General features: G+C 40.6%; 1 protein-coding gene across 7 annotated transcripts in view; it reads left to right on the top strand.

Moving 5' to 3' along the window:
* Positions 1–21,346, top strand: part of ZBTB46 (zinc finger and BTB domain containing 46) — a 79,077-nt gene that overhangs the window by 31,969 nt on the left and 25,762 nt on the right. For 2 of the 7 annotated variants that reach the window (XR_006417082.1, XR_006417083.1), the window contains exons 3-5: positions 10,005–10,286; positions 18,383–18,552; positions 20,500–20,828. Coding sequence is in view for 4 of the 7 variants with exons in the window: in XM_044454917.1 (XP_044310852.1) it covers positions 10,005–10,286; positions 18,383–18,552; positions 20,500–20,556 (509 nt within the window). In the remaining 3 variants the exon portion in view is untranslated. Of the gene's footprint in view, positions 1–10,004; positions 10,287–18,382; positions 18,553–20,499; positions 21,345–21,346 lie in introns of those variants that run through there. The other 5 variants (XM_044454915.1, XM_044454914.1, XR_006417084.1 and 2 more) reach the window with 4 other exon arrangements.

The raw sequence follows: 21,346 nt of genomic DNA, 5'->3' as shown, positions 1-21,346 counted from the left end.
GATTAACTGCCAGTTAACAGCTTGTGCAGAACAGCTCCCACCACTTAACAATGGGTATCAGGCACAACATAATAAAGACAGAGAAGAGAAATACTTGAAATGTGGAATACTTGACAGCCATCTGAGACTTAAAAGGTCTGAACAATTTTCAAGAACTATTTCAAATGTAAAGAGAGTGACCTAGACCTGGAAAATCTAATCAGGGAAATAGAGTATCCAATGCTTTTCACAATTAAGACCTTTTAAAAAAATACTAGGAAATTCCTGATCTTGTACTTGGACAAATTAAATCATGCCTGAAAGATACTCTTTCAGAGCTGGAATATACTTGCATATTCTTAACGCACTTAAGCCTCCTTGATTGCATGTTTTGAATTGGTTGGCACATACAGGACCTGATGAAATTGAAGGTTTTTAGTCAGGATCATTTAAGCTATCAGATTTCCTAGTTTAACCTAGCTTTACTTCACTGGGTTTCTTAACTATGACCTTACTCATAGTTGCCAAACATCATGGGCATTTGGAGTGTTTAGTCCAACACTGAGCAGTTTGCTAAAAGTTGGGGTGAGTCTGTAATCTCAGGCCCCCATTTTCCACTTTCATAATGCACTGAATATCTGAAAAGTTCTGTTAACTTTCCTTTGTGCTGGGAATACATTACATTCTAACTTACCTTTAGTCAGTAATATGAGCTAGATGGGCTTTAGTAATTTTCATTACATATTTTATTACATATTTTTGTAAGAAGAGAAGCAATTTCATATATGAGCTCTTTAAGAACTCTGAGATGGATATCATCTGGGCCTGATGGTTTTTAACTCTCAGTTTATCAGTAATGTTGAGAATTTCATCTCCTATCTACCTTAATTCCTCTGACTCCTTTCCTGAATACATGTTCAATATCCTCAGATATGAGGACAGATGAAAAAAGATCATTCAGCTTCTCTGCAATCTCCTCATCCTCCTTTAGTGTTTCTTAATTCTTTAACCAGTGGTCCAGTGGTTCATCTAGCTGGTTTCTTAGGATATATTTAAAGATTTGTTTATTGCTGGCCCTGATGCTGTTAATCATATGTTCCTCAAAATGTTTTTGTTTGTCTATTTGTTTATCTTATTGGCCGCTTACATCTCCCTTGCACAAGCTTGTGCTCCCTTTTGTTTTTCTGATTTGGGCAAGATTTCCATTTCTTGAAGGAAGCCTTTCCCTAATAGTTTTTATTCTACCTGTTAACCAAGGCTGGTGCTGCCTTTCCTTGCTTGCGGTGTGCATAGTGTGTGTTCCTCTATTATATTAACAAATATTCTGTAATATTTTGTAGCTGTAAACATGTTGTTAGTTGTGAAGTTGTGTCCGACCCATCGCAACCCCATGGACAACATTCCTCCAGGCCTTCCTGTCCTCCACCATCCCCCGAGTCCAGTCAAGCTCACACCAACTGCTTCAGTGACTCCATCCAGCCACCTCATTCTCTGCCACCCCCTTCTTCTTTTCCCATCTATTGTTCCCAGCATTAGACTCTTCTTCAGGGAGTCCTGCCTTCTCATGAGGTGGCCAAAGTGTTTGAGATTCATCTCCAGTATCTGGCCTTCTAAAGAGCAGTCAGGGTTGCTCTCCTCTAGCACTGACCGGTTTGATTGCCTTGCAGTCCAAGGGACTGGCAGGAATCTTCTCCAGCACCACAATTCAAAGGCCTCAATTCTTCGGTGCTCAGCTTTCCTTATGGTCCAGCTCTCACAGCCATACATTGCAACTGGGAAAACCATCGCCTTGACTATACACACTTTTGTTGGCAGGGTGATGTCTCTGCTTTTTACTATGCTGTCTAGATTTGTCATAGCTTTCCTCCCCAGGAGCAAGCGCCTTTTAATGTCTTGGCTGCAGTCACCGTCTGTGGTGATCTTGGAGCCCAGGAAAATAAAATCTGTCACTATCTCCATTTCTTCGCCATCTATTTGCCAGGAAATGTGAGGACCGGATGCCATGATCTTAGTTTTCTTAAACGTTGAGTTTCAAGCCAACTTTTGTGCTCTCCTCCTTCACCCTCATCAAGAGGCTCTTTAGTTCCTCTTCACTTTCTGCCATGAGAGTGGTATCATCTGCATATCTGAGGTTGTTGATGTTTCTCCCAGCAATCTTAATTCCATCTGGTGATTCATCTAGCCCCGCCTTTCTCATGCATATAAGTTAAACAGGCAGGGTGACAGCATACAACTCCTTTCTCAATTTTGAACCAATCAGTGGTTCCGCGTCCAGTTCTCACTGTTGCTTCTTGACCCGCATATAGGTTTCTCAAGAGACAAATAAGATGGTCTGGCACTCCCATCTCTTTAAGGACTTGCCACAATTTGTTGTGATCCACACAATCAAAGGCTTTAGCATAGTTAATGAAGCAGAAGTAGATGTTTTTCTGGAACCCCCTAGCTTTCTCCATGATCCAGCGGATGTTGGCAATTTGGTCTCTAGTTCCTCTCCCTCTTCGAAATCCTGCCTGTACTTCTGGTACTTCTCGGTCCACATACTGCTAGAGCCTAGGATTTTGAGCATAACTTTGCTAGAATGTGAAATTAGTGCAGTGGTGTGATAGTTTGAACATTCTTTGGCATTGCCCTTCTTTGGGATCGGAATGTAAACTGACCTTTTCCAATCCTGTTGCCACTGTTGATTTTCCAAATTTGCTGGCATATTGAGTGTAGCACTTTTACTGCATCATCTTTTAAGATTTTGAATAGCTCAGCTGGAATACTGTCGCCTCCACTAGCTTTGTTGTTGCTCAGACTTTCTAAGGCCCATTTGACTTCACATTCCAGGATGTCTGGCTCAAGGTCAGTGACCACCCCATCGTGGTTATCAGGGACATTAAGCTCTTTCTTGTATAGCTGTAAGCATGCTGACCCATTGAAAATATTGAGCTCTAATAAAGACAAACCAAAAGTCTGTACATAGGAAATAATGCAAAACCCATATCTGTAGCAGCCTGTACATTCTGATTAATAATCTTTGATTTGTTAATTCCAGATAGCCATTTTGATGGGACTGAAATTCCTTTTCATGATTCCTTTTTCAAGAATATAAATAAACTTGAAATATTTCACATACATATGTATAATAGTCTGTAGCTGTAAAACATTAGGTTGATCTTGTAATCTTTTAAATTGTGTTCCAGACAGAAGGTGCATCAACAACTAAATATGTCCTTGTTCTGTCACATTTTTGAGTTTTCCCACATTAATATATTGTATTTCTGTGCAGGGCTTCAAACTATAATAAAATGCACATGAAAAGTATTTTCTAGTTTGTAAAATAGTAACATTAATAACAGTGCTAATATTAATCCAAGCTCTGCTTCAATGAAAGCGGCTTTCTAATTGCTCTCTGATAGTTCAGGGGTGCTGCATAATATCAAATGGTTCTTTCATGCCTTATTGAACTTTTCTGCAAGAGCTGTTGATTCTTGGCAGTCTTTAACTTGCAAATTACTTTTCAAAATAAATCTTCACTCTTGGCTTGGGGCCTTCCATTTCATAATGTAAGCTATCTTCTTTCTTTCCATTATAGGCACACTTTTACCATTTTAGCACTAGTAGATTGATATTCTGTATCCCAATAATGATGTGAGAATAGCTTAGCTCTATGGGCAGATCACTGTGTTCCAGTTAATTGTTTAACTTAAAAAAAAAAAGGCCCATCTCTCTACTTCACAATTTGTGCAGGTTTTCAAAAGGGCTATCCCATGATTTTACAAGGAAAAAACACCTAAGAAATTAGTCTTCCGGAACAGTTTTGTCCTCTGTGTTAATAAAAACCTTACTAAACAGAAATGTTGTGTGCTGCCAGACTAGAGCCCTTTTATGCCCTTGAATCACAGCTCTAATGCAAACAGATGGAAGTGCAATTCTGATTAGGGTTCCACATGCCTCCACAAATACCCTTATCACCACTGCAGTCTTGAGAAAGCTCCACCTCCACAGTAGAGGCAAAAGTGGGTGGGCATTATTGAGCTGGGATTGGCCATATTAGGGCCAGATCTTCGGTATGTTTACTCAGAAATAAGTACCTTTGTGTTCAGCAGGAATGATCTTTAGAAGTTGCTTGTAACTGCAACTTTTACTTAGTGAAGGTCTCCCTTTGATGTGGTGCAGAGGGACTTCTCTTTTGCAGCGTTATGTGACCTCCAGAGATCTCCACCTGACATCGCTCATATGTGCAAATTTAAGAACGTGTTTCTTCAATCTAGCCATCCCCTCCTTTTTAAATATTATTTTGAGTTGTGCTTTTGTGCTTAAACAAATAGTTTGCCTAAAAATCAAATGCTGTGGTTCCAAATGCTACACCTGATCCCATCTGCCCAGACTAGCCACTTTTCTTCTCCACCTCCTCCTCACCGCACCCTTTCCTTTCCAATCTGGAGTCCAGGTGTGTTGAGCAACTACATGACTTCTGGCTTCTGTGGGGAAGGGCATATTGTGGTCCATTTGCTTGAGCAATGATTTATAATCCCTCCCTTTTTAAGAGCCATACAGAATTGGAAACTGTCCAAAATAATCCAAGGATCTAACGAGAAAAAGTCTCCAAATGTTGAAAAGATATATGCAATATAATCCTTTGAAGTAGCCCAACTGGGGTGAAACACCCCAAGTTACTTCAAAGAATAACACTGCATATATTTTTTCAACATCCTAAGGCTTTCTCTCTTCATTCTCTTCCGTTATTTTTTAATCAATTACTGAAGTTGTGTTCTAACACTTGACTGTTTAAGTAATATTAAGCACTTGCAACAGACTCCCATTTGTGTGTCCATATATTAATTCCCCTTCGAGGAAGATAGGTGATGAGGAAAAGTGTTGGTTCCAACACCCTTTCCTGCTTCAGCAGAGCTGTGCTGTTCATGAAAGAGAGTCAGAGAGGTTGTGGGAACAAATTAAGTACTTTTATGCAGCAGCTCTTCATTCTGCCTGCTTCTAGCTGCTGCTGCTCTTCTACTCAAGGCAGCTAAAATGAGATATACAGCACAGATAATAAACTATTGACTGGTGTGAGGCATCTAGCAAAGCAAATCAGGAAGCATTCTGTATGTCTGCTCAAGCCCATTTGGATGGACAGGCAAGAGCAGCTTCTCCATTTGCTTCTTGTCTGATATTCTTTTTTTTTTACACAAAAATGTGGTGACAGAGAAGTTGGAGGAGTCAGAAATCTGACTGGGATATGTCAGTGTTCTTGCTTTCAAAGCAGCTCCTCATTTCTTCTTTCCACATCAGTCCACAGGAGCTGGATTGACAAATAAAAGATTGCAAATTTTACAAGATATTCAACCTTTTCCTGCTTCTCTCTCCAAAGTAACAACTCTGATTGTTAGATATATAAGTTGTAGCCTCACTTTTCCTGACACTACCACTATTGTCTGCATTTTTATTTTAAAAGTTTTAAAATTATTAAAATGGCACTGAAGTAAGGATGGTAGTGATGAAAATGAAAGTGCATCGGGGGAAATGAGGAGACGGTGGTGATGTGGCTTCATCTAATTGTCACCACTCACATAAATACCATGCCTCTTTCCAGAAGAGTGGTGCTAACAACCCATCACACCTGTAAACATTGTCCATCTCTTGCACCTTTAAACATTCCTTGGATTTTCTGTGTGTCACAGAACAGCAATACCCTGTCCGCAAGTAAAAGGGAAAACAGCAAAATAAAGTTCCATGCTTCTTTTTCCCCTCCCTCCCTGTGCTATTTTCTGCTATCATTAGCAGGAAATCTCTTGTTGTCTTCTTGCCTCCACCAAATTACCTTTACCTTTATATCTTGAATATCTAGTTAGTTTGTGGATTGACTCTTAGAGGTGATAAAAAAAGAGACAACACAGTTTCAAACAGCAAAATTTAAATTTTACTGAAGAAGGATGTTGGTAGAAAAAAGATTCAAAATCTGAATTGGCTCCCTGTTTCATTCAATGGCTCCCTGAGAGCCAGTGTGGTGTCGTGGTTAAGAGCATGGGACTGGGACTCAGGCGATCGGGGTTCGAGTCCCCGCTCAGCCATGGTGCCAACTGGGTGACTTTGGGCCAGTCACAGACTCTCAGCCCAACCTACCTCACAGGGTGGTTGTTGTGGGGATAAGATGGAGGAGGAGAATGATGTCAGCTGCCTTCAGCTCTTTGTCGGAAAAAGGCAGGACATCAATCAATCAATCAATCAATCAAATAAATTCAGGTCCCTTCAAGACAAACCCTTGGCACTTTTCTTCTTTTCATCATCATAAGGTGGTGTGGATAAGCTATATCGGTGCCTAGCTGTAGTAATGGACTGGAAGCATTTTAATAAGCTGACTTAGGGTTCTAGCCTAGGGATTCCCCTGGAGTCATCTTTGCCAGTGGAGATTCAGGTGGCTTCAGAAGCGTAGAGCCTTCTATCAGCCTCTTTTGGTGGCTCAGCTCTATCACTATCTAGGCAAGAATAACCTTCCAAGTTAGATTACTGGAGTACATTCTGTGCAAGGCTGCCCTTGAGGATCGTTGAGCTGCAGCTATGCAACATGTGGCAACCAGATCAATTATGAGGACCAGAAGTTCTGAATATCTATAAACCAGTTTTGCCCTGGTTGGCACTAAATGCCTTTGGATATGTTTGCACATCCAATTTAGAGTGTTGGCTTTGAACTGTAATGACTCAGGACCTACATACATGATAAAGTGCCTCTCCGAATATGAACCTACCTATACACTACAACCATCAGCTGAGGCTCTTCTCCAGGTGCCACCACTGAGGGAGTTTTGGAGGGTGCCAACAAGGGAGGGGGATTCTCCATGTTACCTTCCCTCTAATTGTAGAACATTTTCTTCACTGAGGTCTGCCCAGCGCTAATATAGCCATTCTTCTAACACCAAGTTGAAACTTCCTTCACTCCCAGTTATTTGATACCATATGATAAAGGTTAAATTGGACCTGGTTTGTGTATTGTTAAATGTTTTACATTGCTCTTATTGTGTTTTATATTGTGGTTTTAATGTTTTAGTCTTTTGTAAACTGCTGGAGGGCTTTGGCTATTGGGTGTTGTTGTTGTCGGTGTTAGTTGTGAAGCTGCATCCGTCCCATCATGACCCCATGGACAACATTCCTCCAGGCCTTCCTGTCCTCCACCATCCCCCGGAGTCCACTTAAGCTCACGCCGACTGCTTCAGTGACTCCTTCTAGCTGCATCATTCTCTGCCACCCCCTTCTTCTTTTGCCATCTGTTGTTCCCAGCATTAGGCTCTTCTCCAGTGAGTCCTTCCTTTTCATTAGGTGGCCAAAGTATTTGAATTTCATCTTCAGTATCTGGCCTTTGAAAGAGCAGTCAGGGTTGATCTCTTCTAGGACTGACCGGTTTGATCGCCTTGCGGTCCAAGGGACTTGCAGGAGTCTCCTCCAGCACCACAATTCAAAGGCCTCAGTTCTTCAGCGCTCAGCCTTCCTTATGGTCCAGCTTTCACAGCCATACATTGTAACTGGGAAAACCATAGCCTTGACTATATGCCCTTTTTATATTGGGTGGTATAGCAACATAATAAATAAACATAAACTGGCTTCTAAAGGTAGCAAAATGCAGTGGAAGTAACTTGGGCAGGGAGCATACTTTATTTCAGATATTAAGGTTTATTGAAGTGAAAAACTCATTTGCTTATTAGGTTTCAATCAAGCCTTGTACCAAGGACTCTGAGCAAATAATGAAATAAGGAGGACTAATTTCCAACACCACAGAATGTGCTTCTAAATGACCTTGTCAACAATGCATATGTGTTACAGTCAAGAAGACATTCTGGAGGCTATCTGGTGGTCCATTCAAGAGTTTCCACATATAGTACATGTTTCCCAACATACATTGGGGCAAATGTGCAACATACCATCACACTTCCCCCTCCTATTTTTAGTACCAGAGAAAAATCTTTTGTAAATTAGGTTTCTTTTTAATATCTAATAGTGTTTATTGATTTTCATTTTTCATTTGAGGTTAATAAGCAAAAATATAATTTGAATAACCTTTTAAAAATGGCAGCGCTATTTTAGGTATTAAATCTGAGTTTCTGGTAATAACTGCCTGGATCTGTACTCTAGCAGCAGATGGAGAAGGGTTTTCAATTTGTATTCCTGCCATGTCTCAGATACAGCTCCCACAATTTAATTAAGTTTTTCATTTATCTGTGTCAACTTCTATCAGCATTGTATCATAGTTCATGGACTTGCCCTTCTTCATATTGCAGCAGTAAATTTAATCTTGGACAGTACAATTCTTGGTTCATCAGCTCTATGATGTGGGTGTGGAAGAAGAATGCTGAGGCAGGATAACAGAAACCTGAAAATAATTCTGTTGTGCAGCCGCTATGATTGGTTGCTGTTTTCTAGGCACTTGAAAACAGTTTGTCTTTCACCTCCAGAGAAGACAAAGGGAAAGGCAGTTCAGGGATTTCTGAACAAGACTTGCTATTTAGATCTACTCAGTCTGGTTTGTAATCTGTTCATAGGACTGAGATAACCTTGATCACGCACTGCATGGCCCATTGGACCTGGACAGGCAAGTTCTGCTGGACCTCAGGGATTTTTGATATTGACCATAGCATTCTTGGCAAGAGTTTTATTGGATCAGAACTATCTAGTCTAGCATTTGGTATATACAGTGGCCACCCAGATGGAAGTCCCACAGGCAGGAGACAAAAGCAATGTTACCCTCACACTGGTGTTCTCCAGCAACTGGAAAAGATACACAGTCCACATTTGTAATGCCATGCAATGTAATAATAATAGTAACAAATTCCATTGTTTAATTGTGTGAAGAAGTACTTCCTTTTATTTGTCCTGAATCCTGAACCATTCAACTTCATTGGCTGAGCCCAGATGAGAAAAGGAGCAAACATTTCTTCCTGTTTACTTTCTCAACACTGTGCATAATTTTATTCATCTCTGTTGAATGAGCCACAGTCTCTCCTATTAACAAGCTCACCCTATCTGCATGTGTACTGACATTTTAAAAGAACTCTAAAAAGTTGGTTGCTTAACAGATCTTGGAAGCACTGTTGCAATGGTTGTGATAATTTCTAGAAGATGAGTTTCAGAGGATATTGCTGTTGGGCTGCTGTTTGTTTCCATGGCCTTGGACTTGCTAGGTTCCATCTTGCTCCCATGGTGTTTAAGCATCTCTAGTAGAGTTAGAGGTTAGTGTAGAATCATTAAATATGGTTGCTGAAAACACTCATCTCTCTTCTTTCCATCAAGCTGAGTTCTTGAGATGAGTGAAGGGTGGATGAGGGCTAACCTTTTGAAGCTTAATCCAAGCAAATGGAAATTCTGCTGGATTTATTATCTTTTTTAAAAAATGGCTTTCAAGGAATATTTAACAACCTTTTTGAGGTTCTGTTTAACCTGCATGTTTGACAGTTCAGTATCCACGTGTTACATGGAATAACTTGCTCTGGAGACTGTCAGCCTCTTCCTCACACTTTGCTACTTGATATTTGGAAGAGGTTGCAAGGCCCAGGGCATGCTGTCATTTTATGCAACTGTACTCCAGATAGGAAAGGGAGGAAGCAAGAGTACTGCTTTATAATGTAGTTTTTAAGTAGGGAAGTGTTATGCTGAAAAAATGTAGAATTTTCAAAGATGACTAAGAAACAGCAATGTGTGGTTTTTAATAAATGATAGATGAACAACTAAAAAGGTGAAAGATGGGTAAGGTTCTGCTTGTCCACTGGGACACTGTCTGTGGAAGCAAGAGGGACTGTCTAGTCTGTTCCATCAATCACTACATAATTTTAGAATAGTGTGTACTGAATGAATACAGTGTCAGTGGAAAACGCCATAAAGTGGGGCATGGAATTTGACTACAAAAGGAAGTTATCTCAGTTCCTTCCTCCTTTTAAGACAGGTTACTGGTGCTGATACTGAGAGATGAGGAGAACATGAAGAATGCACATGTAGCTGAGAAGTCTCAATTCTGGACTACTTACTAACTTTGCTTTTAACATTTTTATTTTTAGGTGTGGATCTGACAGGGGCAGAGCCCAGCAACTCTAACAACAGAATAGAGAGAGTGGACCTCTATGCAAATGGCGATGAAGCACTTCTAGGAGGAGAAGCGAGTTATCTCTCTCAGGCACTTACACCAGAAAAGGAGGATGCACTTCAAGCTGTGGCAGTTGCTAACTTGCGGGCAGCTCTTATGAGCAAAAACAGCTTGTTGTCCTTGAAAGCTGACATGCTGGGAGAGGAGAGTTCCCTGCTCTTTGAATACTTACCCAAAGGCACACACTCGTTGTCTTGTAAGTTCGTTTCTCTGTACACTACTTAAAGGTTAATGACAGTCATAATGTAGTTTTTAAAAATAAAATTCAGGTCACTCTGAATTTGTGTCACTGTATAGTACACCCCAAACTGATGCAAGCATGGTTGACTACTGTACATGTAGACACTTAGAAGATGTGTTGGAAATGTGTGGGCTGAGTTCTCACAAACAGTAGATGGATAGTAAACTCATGTCTTTATTGTACCAGTGCATATTGCAAGAGAGGGATCTGCATGATCAAATACTCTTCTGTGTAGGAAAATGTTCAGACCGTAGAAGGCTCTATCTAGCCTAGACTTTCTGAAGAGATGCTAGCTTTCTCTGTTTTAGGAACCTTTTTCTCATAGGGATGCCTGTGAGTCCCTGATTTGTAGTTGTCAAAACACAGAAAAACTGTACCGTCTTCAGGTTTGTAATAGCCATGTTTCAGTCTGTTAATTTTTGAACAGATAGCAGCATGTGTTTGAACCCTGGCTAATCAGCAACATGTCACTAGGTGGGAATTGTGTAGTGTATATCATAATGTAGTTTAAATATTTTCTGCTAAGCTAAAGTTATAAAGAAGGGAACTATATGCATGCTAAAATTGGCTTTTTTTTTTGGTATCAGACAGCTTGATCAAAATAAAGGGTAGCGACCTTGGACAAGTGTTCATTGAGAATGCATGCTTCATGCTTACCAAAAACGTTCTAGGTGTCCAACTTTATAAATTTAAGAAAGGCAATGATTACCAGTTAACCTCTTCTTTTATGAATTCACCATTTAATAATGCAGTTCCATAATCCAGAACATAAGTCTTAGAAATAGCATGGTCAGTAATTTTCTATTTGTGCACCACTTCTCATCTTGTGGGCCAACAAAATGCATGCTTGCCTTCTAAGTGCATGAGATCGTAAAAGTATTCCTTATTAAAGCTTTGATCCTTTAATAGTCTTGAATATGGGATAATAAACTAGTAGAAAGGTGTAAAGGTACAACAGAGGGCGGTCTGTGGGCAGTCCTTCCAAAATGTCAGTGGCCCTTGCAGGCTTACCTAGTTGTTCACAGGTGTATAAAGGGACTGATGCAAAATCACAATTCTACTTCCTGAATTTTGGTTCCACTGCATGGCCTGTGGTGGGGAAGAGAGAGAAGAGGTAACTTCACAGACTTATTTATAACTCTCTAAAGTCACCCATCCATGACTGAATCTCTGCCCAGCTGAAATGGGGTCAGTTTTCATATTATAGCTTGGAGAATACATTGCGGCAAGCAAGAATGATCCTGGTGACTTCTTAAGTGTTTTCTGCGTCATCTAGACTCCTTGAGTATCGAAGACAATTTTGTCACATTAAAATTTGCATTTCAGTCCTTGCACTTGAGAGGCAACTTGGTATTAAATACAGGGGACAGGGCAGGGGCTGAACTGTCAAGCAAAGCCCATTTGTTCTCACATCTCAAGAGAAGAGCAGTGCTGGCCCATACTTTCCTCTCTTCTTTCCTGGTCTGTGGTGGTGCTGGCAGTGGTTGGGTGGGGCCTGGCTGGCTGGTGCTTTTGAGCATACCTACAAACTGTCTTGTGTCTTTCCTTTCTTCACTCCCATGTTCTCTCAGGTAGGATGGTGGACAGAGTCTCTAGCAGGATTGCACCAATGGATTTTCATATTTGGTCCTGTTTGGCATCAGCAGAGCAAATCAGAACCCAGATATTTGTATTTGTAGTGGTTGACCCTTTCAGGTGCCTACAATGCATCAATGTAGAGTGTAGGTTTTTTAACCTTTCCTGTGCCTGCTGATTGATTGAGAAAGGAACTGGAGGGCAAGAAGCAGAGTTACCTGTAACCAGTGTGTGTGCCCACATGCATGCACTTTGGAAGCTTTTTTGAGCGGGGAGTGAGCTTGGAGTCTTAGCTGTTATTTATTTTTTAAAAAATTAACTGGAGGCCCGAGGTCATGTGAGTGTGTGTGCTTTTCTGTTCTTAAAAAAATGGCATCTTGGAGTGTGAAAGAGCAATTTTGGGTTGTATATGAGATGCCATAAGATCCCCCATGCCTTATTATATTTCCTAATATTCCTTTTTCTTTGCCCCCTTTCTCAATATTTTTTCTTTTTTCCTGGAAGTTACTTGCCCCACTTAGCCTTTGCACAATGGGTTACTGGTGCAGCAGAAAAAAGTGGAAAAAAGTGCCTGAGCTCCCTGCCACTCAACTTCTGCTTGGCACTCATGATCTTGAAATTACTTGCCTTAGTTTGCTTTCACCTGTGTAGACTGGTGGTAAAAGAGAGAGCTGTTGGCTCAGAGGGGTGCTTCTGTGTTGCTGTATGGTTCAGAGACATACACACACCATACATCTTTTGTTCTGAGCTAATGATCTTGCATGCCTCAGTTTGCCTATTCTGTATAATTGGTTCCTGCTGTGGAACAGACTTTTAGATTTTGCCTACAATGTTTCTGCCTTTGGTTAGTTGCCCTTTCTTCTGCCCCATCAGTCCCAGTGAGCATCATCCGCAGTTGATGAAACCATAGAATGCAAAACATAGAAGTTCATTCTTCCAGATAGGAGAGGGAAATAAATCAAGAAGATAATTGGCAGTTATTTTTCTATAAATGTAGAACATAAAGCATTCTCTGTGGCTGTACAGAGGAGTGAACAGAGGGAACAGTATCTAATATATGGACATAGGAAAGCTTTTTAAAAAATTGTGTGTGTGTGTGTGTGTGTGTAAATGAAAAAGTCACTTATAAATCAATGTACCTACAGCACATTATATAAATTTAAAACTTCTTGAGAGAAAATATATAAAATCTATTGAGAACCCAGTGAATAGCATAAGACTCTATTGGGAGATCTAAACTTGAGTTACAGCTCATCTTATCCTTCTGGAATGGCCTCATTCAGCTACCAAGTCTAAGTGGAATGAATAATTTATTTTGCAAACTGGGTTTTGAGGAAGAATGAGATATGGGTGTGGCACTCCCCATCTTGTTCCTCAGGCTATTTCTTGAATATTTCCACTGCTGCATAAGATAGCTTCTTGATACACGTAATGCTGATTTCCATCTCAACTCAAACTACGTATAGTGGTCCCTGTTACAAGTATATTGGACCATAGTTTTATAAATGAAGCATGTATTCGTGCAAAATATTCAACGAAGCTCAACAATTCATCCCTCAAAAAGTTGAAGGATTTTTAAGCTGACATTTTGTACAAGTACTTATCTTAGAAGATGTTTCCTGTGATACATGGATTTTACTTAGCCCCACACCAAGATTGAGAAGAGTTTTTATCCTGTTGCTATGGTACTGATATTTCAATCTAGCATTATGCTTCTTTCTTGATTCTGCAATTCAAGATAAGAATGCTTGACAACTGTCATTTTATAAGCAGAATGGACATATTAGAGCTTTGCGCCCCTCTCCCCAAGCTTTCTTATAGCTTTATAATTCAGCAGCAAAGTCTGAAAACAAATTTTAAGAAGAAGTAGCAAACACTAACTTCATTTAACCATAATGCAGGCAAAATTCACAGAACTGGCATGTGCACACCTGATTTCAGACTCTGCTAAGCCTGCCTTGCAATGACTTACAGAGAGGCTCACCCCTGAGGCTCAGTGGTGGTGCGACCTTCATGGTGCAGGCCTACCGCAGCTGCTTTGCCTTCTAGCCAGATTCAGCAGCTGCCACCACAATTACTTCTCTTGGATTTAGGGAGGCCCTAGATAAAAATACAGTAATGGATTTTCTGTCATTTGTGGTGATCTGGTTCCCGTCTCAGGAAGCTGAGCACAGCTCCAGGTGTCTTGCTTTACCTGCTTTTGGATACAAAAGCCTAACACAAAAAGGTTGGGAAGAAAATTGGGTTGCTTGTTTCCTTTTTCTACCACCCAGTAGCCAAGGCTTTCTGAGCGGTTAACAAAGTTAAGAAAAATGTAAAACAAACACCTACAAGATAAAAGTGAAAGCAACAAAACTGCAATAGCTATTGCAATTGAATCAGCACAGAAGCATAGCAGCAGTACAGAATAAAATGCAGTATTAAAATGAAGTTAAAATGTTAAATTTTTGAAATTCTGTGAGAATAAACAAGGTCTTTACCTGACACTGAAAAGAATACCAAGTTCCCAGAAGGGAGTAGCAAGCCACTTGGCAAGAGTGATAAAGCCTGCTGCCCTCCCCATGAGGGACCCCATGGCAATTTTTTTGACAGGGTTCCCCATGTTATTTTCACTGGGACATAAGCATTCATGGCTGCATGTGCCCCTGTGTAAAAACTATGGGGAGCCCTTTCAAAACAGAACAGAACGAATCCAAGTTTTAACAGCTAGCTCTCAAAAACACCATTTCTTTTTAAAAGCGTGTGGCTTGCATTTTTCCATGTTACTGAACACTAGATTCTCAGAAACAGTGAGGACAGTTGAGCCCCTTCCCTGAAATAGATGGCATGAAGGGCTTGTAAATCCTGCCACAAGCACAAATGTATCACATTGTTGGTTTCTCTTGAAAGCTCCTATTTTGACAGCTGTCAAACAAAACTAAAGGGTGGAGGCTATTTGGAGCCTCTCTTTGTGGATGTCCATTACAGCAATTTTGTGAGACTGCGCACAGCACACCCTCAAAATTCCAGATATGCTCATTTATACCAAGTGCTCTATAATATAAAACTATAAACTATGTAAATGCAAACTGTATACTCTGGATAGTGATGCAGTTTAATACTTATTAACACCAACTACATATTTTTCAGTTAAATGTTAGAGCAGGGGTCCTCAAACTTTTTGAATAGGGGGCCAGTTGAAAGGCTGTGGTGACCATCGCGGGCCAGTGAGGTGGGGGCGCCTGGGGGCGCGGGGTGGCGAGGCACCGTCGGGCACATGCGAGGCAGCATCGGGCGCACATGGTGGTGGCTCACTCACTCGCTCAGAGATCTCCCAGCGAGTCCAAAACCATCTCTGAGCAAGCAAGTTACCACCTCCCCGCCTGCGAGGCAGCGGCGAGCGGGTGTGTACGGGAGGCAGGTGGCGGCTTGCTCACTCAAAGACCATCTCCAAGCGAGTGAGCCACCACCTTCCTGCCCACACCTTGAGGGAGCAGCAAGCGCGTGCACAGGAGGCGGGAGGCAGGCGGCGGCGGCGTGGGCGGCAAACAGCAGGACGTGCTGAATGGATGGCCATGGTGGGCCTGATCCGTCCCACAGGCCGTAGTTTGAGGACCCATGTGTTGGAGTCTATAATTATTGTTCTGCAGGTGTTATTTATATGATATGGTACCAAACAATCAGAAAGAACTTAAATTTGACTGATATTATGTTAGAAAAACTGCTAATACGCTCACCAATGGTTTATAATGTGTACATAATTTTAAATTTTGCCTGCTTGGCAGCTTTTCTTGGCTTTCCATTCTACTCATTAACTACAGAGCAGAAATCTTGATCAGAGAGCAATGAAAACATATCAAGTGGCAGTTTTGCCACTTCAAGTCAAAATTCTAAAGGATGCAAGCATTTCCTTATTATTTTGTCAAGTGCAAATATGAGTTCCAAAATGGGTGTCCTTCCTACTCGTGGGTACACACACATGCACACCACCTAACCACATGTGGTTAACTTTATACGTTAGCACAAACTTTATTTGCAACAAAAATTAACCAGTTTCCACTTAAACATAGTTAAACAATCAGCAGCTTTATGTTTCACAAGCCCTGCCTGCTCCATTTCCTCATTCTGTACATGCAAATATATATCGCTTGTCAAATCCGTACAGTTTTTCAAAACTGGGTAGTCCTGGCTATTTCTTTTTCTGACCTTTTATTTAAGTTATTGGATCTGCTACTATTTTTAAAAAGATAGGCTGTGGAGGGAATGTATGCTTTAGCCTTATTATTGTATCTGTTTCATGGTCTTTTAGCCAGAATCTCAGATTGGCTAATTAATTAGCTTGGAACTCTGTAAATTGCACCTTGTTTTCTGGTCCAGCTTGTCCCCCATTCCCTCAAAAAATGCTTAAATGTGGGTCTGTATGTGCTAAGTAGTCAAGTATAGTTTGTGTAAGATAAGCTTTTACTGGTAGTAGGACTGACCTTGAAACTGCAGTTCTAGGAGCAGAAGCAAATGTTTACAGGATTTTTTTGTAATTTTGTTGTGATATACCCTTATTTTTCAAACTCATTGATGTTAAGTTTTATTTATTTACTTGCCTCCAAGTAGTTCAAACAGACTCTGTAGGTGGCATTTTTGGTGAAACCTGAAACCTCTAAACAATTATACTGCTACAGATAGCTGCTTGCATCTGCTTGTAGCATATTACAACAGTTTGTGGGCTGCGCAAGAACAGAACTAGTCCAAGGGGAGGTTCTCCTCTGACGGGTTCAAGGCCACATATGACTCTTCCTGAGGAACATCCATCCATCAGTCCATGCTTTCATTATATACACTTAGTGACTTTTAAGAAAATAAATGGGTCAATGTGCATGCACATCAAAAGCAAGAATCTCACATGCTGCTCTTTCAGGTCTTATTTGCACATTGCCTGTCCTCCTCAGAATTCTGAAAAGATGTCCTGAGCATCTGGTACTCTGCTACTGTTCACTCCTCGGCTGGTATTGCTAGTCATGGAATCCAGCCCTGAAAGGTTCTCTTCAGTTATTTCTGGCGTTTCATAATATTCTGTTTTTTGTCATGTATGTCTAAACTTAAAACAGAGTTCTGCAAATGTTTACAAATAAGGTGCTATATTTATTCAGTTCCTTAAATAATGATTTCTTGTGTGCCACACATTTTACCCTCGAGACAAAGCATACAGAATTTGCTCTTTGTGAGTTTGATGGGTACTTCATGCAAGGTTATGCATTTATGGGTTTCCGGAACTCTGCAAGTTAACTCAGGGAAAAAAAAACCTGGTTTCCTATCATGCTATGTTATACTGTGCTCAGTGCTGTATCGAGAATGTTTCCTATGAATGATGCCACTTTTACCATTGTATGAAGTCTTAGTTACCAGAAAAATTACTACTGTCAGTGATTATGTTTTCTGTGTAGCCAGTTTGCACACATTGGAAAATGTAGGCTGTGTTCAAGTTTATCTGATATATGTTGTTTTTCTACTACTTTCCTGACTGCAGCAGTATTATTTTACACCTTGGTCCTAAGCAGGTTGCATGGATCTTCTGCAGGTGGATGTGTGTCCATAGGACTCTTTTCCACTTACGAAGCTGCAAATGAAATTGCTGTTAGGACAACGGGAGCAAAAGAGTGTCTTTGTTCATGGTGTGTCACACACTTTTGCTCCCTGTCTCATGGGTGAATGGGGGTCTGTTTATAATATTGTAGCATTATTGTGGCAATAACTGTTTTGGGTAAATGGAAGCATTTAAACAGGTGTTTCAAAGCTATCTTCATTCCTCTATTGCACCTCAAAATTCATTTATACCAGCTCCTAGAACAGCTCCTAGTGCTAACCATCAAAGACACTGTGCACCTATTTCGCCGTTGCCTTCCTCAGTGGATTTTTGTAGTAAGAAAAAAGATGGAAGAACCAATGGAAAACCATATGAGGCTTATACATGGAAGACAATGACATCTGGACTCCTTGTAAAATTCTGTACATGAGGCAAGATACTTGCGCAATGAAACCTCCATCTGCTAGCACCCCAAAAATGATTGTGAGATAGTTCAAAATCATTATTTCTGTGTTTAAAATCTGATTTCAAGACTCTTTGAGAACGCTTCTGAGAAACAGATGTGGATGGAAACTTTTTGAATGCTCCTGAATCCTCAAGTGAAATGACAATGGATTGATCAGATACAGATCTCAAAGTATTGTACGTTTTGAAACTTGATCTCATTTTGGCACTGCTTTGCATTCTTTTCCCTGTTTTGACTTTCTTTAGTGACAGTTGTGTTGCTGTGTGATATAATTCCCACCATGCTTTTGGGTGGGAGGCTATTTAGAACACTCAATGGGCCTGGAATCTCTGTGCTTCTTCATTCCCTCCCACTCACGGAAGATTAAGCTGCAACTGTTCATTCCCTGCCTTTTGTAAAACCACCGGCTGGTGCTAGTTCATGTGGGTGAGACTCGTTTCCTGTGTTCCTCAGGGTCTGGCACCAACTTGAATCGTTTAAGGGGTGAATGTGATGGCAAAGTGGAAGCACCATCCCCTCTGCTGGCTTCACCACACCTTGCCACTCAGAGCCCCCCTGCTATCATCACCTTTTCTGGTGATATGTCCCTAGAAGCTGTGAAAAGAGCGATGCCACCAACTCAGGTAAGATCTTAGTTGACCAGGGCAATACCTTATATGCTAGTGGTTGAAGGATTTTGAGGGTTCTAAAACTTAAGACCTGAACCTGTATTCTGACAGTAATCATTGCAAACTAAACTGCTATCTGCTAAGATTTCATAATTATTCAAATATGCATCAGGTCTAGGTTTGTATTGGCCATAAAGCTGTAACCCCATTTTAGTCTTCCCCTCTGCCTAGTTCTGTCAAAATATGAAAAATGCATATAGTAATCTGTGCCTTCTGTAGATAGAGACTGTATCTGCAGAAGTTTGTAATATGGATATCACTGTAGCATCATTAGATTGTAATTCTATACCCATGCATCTGGACATAAGTCCCACTGAATCCAATGGGATTTACATCTGAGTAGACATGTATGGGATTTCACAGTTCTTAACTTGGATGATCTTCAGATCTTTTCCAGCCCTATAATGCTATAAACACTTTCTTGTCTTGAACTGTTTTAATGAAGCCTAAAGACACATGTTGTTCACTGCTAGAAAAAAAAATCAGCTTACTAGCAGCCAGAACCAGGCATGCTTAGGAGACAGCCCTGCACAGAAATGAGAGATTCTTAAGCAGTAGTATCCAGAATGTTTAGCAGATGTCTGAAGTTATTCTCACCCTGACTTTATTATTATTATAAATGTAGAAGACCAATGCAGGAATATTTTCCTTTCTGTAAACACAGCTTAAAATACTAAGTTTAAATTTATTATTGACAAAAAAGCAGGTAGTTCCCCTGATAAAAATAAAAGAGAAAATAGCAATCTCATTGAAGATACTCCGGTGAAAGTGATAATTAATCCTCCATCCTATTCCAAATTCTGAAAGACCTAGCCTGACTTTTTAAAAAATCTCTTGTGCCTCATAAGGAGGAAATAACTGACATACAAAACTACAGTGAAATTGTTGTTATTGTTGTCATTGTCATTTCACTTGTATACTGCCTAATGGCTGAAGCTTTCTGGATGGTTAACAGCCATGTATAAAAAAAATCAATAAAATACAATAAAAAACAGTATTGATTTTTTAAAAAAATATTTAAAAGGAGAATTTGAAAATGTATGAAGTTCAACACTTTCAATAAACTAGACAAGTGCAGGTATAAGCCCCCTAAATCGACTAAAGCCATTAAATACCTCAGTGAAGAGGGCAGGCTTAAGCCGGTGCTGGACAGATAACAAAGTTGCTACCAGACAGGCTTCAGAAGTTTTTCCATAGGCAGGGACCACTCCTGTGAAGACCCTCTTCCTTGTAGCCACCAACTGAATGAACCTTCCTTGGAGGTGGCTTTTAGAGGAAGGCCTCAGATGCTGAGCATAGTGTCTGGCAGATTTTGGTCAGGAGAGGCACTCCAGCTGGGATTATAGTCCCTAGCTCATCTCAGGCCTTACAGGTTAAAGCCACCCCCTTGAATGGGGTTTGAAAGCATACAAGCAGCAAGTGCAAGCAAGCCAGGTGTTCTGTGTTCAGACTTTCTCCTCCCAGTTATTAATCAGCCTGAAAATATGTAGTAATCTGTTATTTATAAATTAGAATATATGAATACCTATTTACTGGTGGCATAAGGAACTGAACAAAGCAGTTTTGCATGACTTTATTTGGAAATTCCAGATTTAATTTTTGAGGATTAGTGATTACACTTTCACCATCCTATCTGTATAAATCGGAGGTGGGCAACTTCTTGCATTTACCTATTTTGGCCCACTGTTTCCTTCTGCCCTAGTCGGCATAGTCAATGGTTCAAGATCCTGAGAGCTATAGGCCAAAACTGTTGAAGGACCACAAGTCGCCCATCTCTGCCATACGAACTGTGCACAGTGATCTCTTTGTGTTATATTGAGCAAAGCAAATTTGCATTTCATTCATACATTCCATAGAATCAGCAAGACAGAAGTGAGAATAACATTTCCTTGCTTCTCCTAGACCTGTGAGTCTTGCTTAACAGAAGGAGCTCAAGAGTCAGTGTGGTGCGCTGCTTAAAGTACTGGACTGGTGCTGAGGAGGCACAGGTTCTAATCCCCAGTCAAGCCATGAAGCAAACTGGGTAGCGTTGGGCCAGTCACATTACTTTGTTGTCAGCTGCCCAGAGAGCTTCAGCTATGGACAATATAGAAAAGAAATGAATCATCATCACAGGATTGTTATGAGACTACAGTGGTGGGGAAGATAAACCTTGACAGCACCTCAAGCTCCCGGAGGAAACGCCGGATATAAATGTAAATCAGTAGGTCCATGGTGACTGTTCCCTGTAGGTATGCTTCCATATTTCTGTTCACATTGATGCCCCTGTGGCTGCTTCATGTGTTATGATTTTCCTATATTGAAAGCATTTAGGGAATGGTGCTTGTGCAATCATCTGATCATAAATGATGGCCTGCCTGCTGTTTCCACATCCTGTCTGATATGGATGTGCTTCCAATGTAGGAAAAGTATAACCTGTAAGGCTCTCGTTTCTGTACAGACCCTTCTGAACAGAGTCTTTTTGAGAACACAAAAGTTGAACAAAGCTACAGGTGTTCGGCCATTATGAAAACAGAACCAGTTTCCATTAGGAAATTGGATATATTCTGGCTCTGTGTAAATTTATTTAAAAAATTGACCAAATTAAACATGGTGAATGGGATTAAGTAAACATTGGTTGCTCCAAAATGGTGTTACAGCCAGGTTTAGTGCCTCACTGGTTTTCTTGAGCATGTATTTAATGTATGACAGTCGAACATAATATATAAAAGTGTTCCCTGAGAGTTCATGAGTTTAACTGCACTGTTCC

The sequence above is a fragment of the Varanus komodoensis genome, unplaced genomic scaffold (genome assembly GCF_004798865.1).
Source record: "Varanus komodoensis strain SLA01 unplaced genomic scaffold, ASM479886v1 scaffold8, whole genome shotgun sequence".
NCBI lineage: Eukaryota > Metazoa > Chordata > Lepidosauria > Squamata > Varanidae > Varanus > Varanus komodoensis.
Note: the sequence above shows the minus strand (reverse complement) of the source record. Positions and strands in the feature narration are given on the sequence as shown.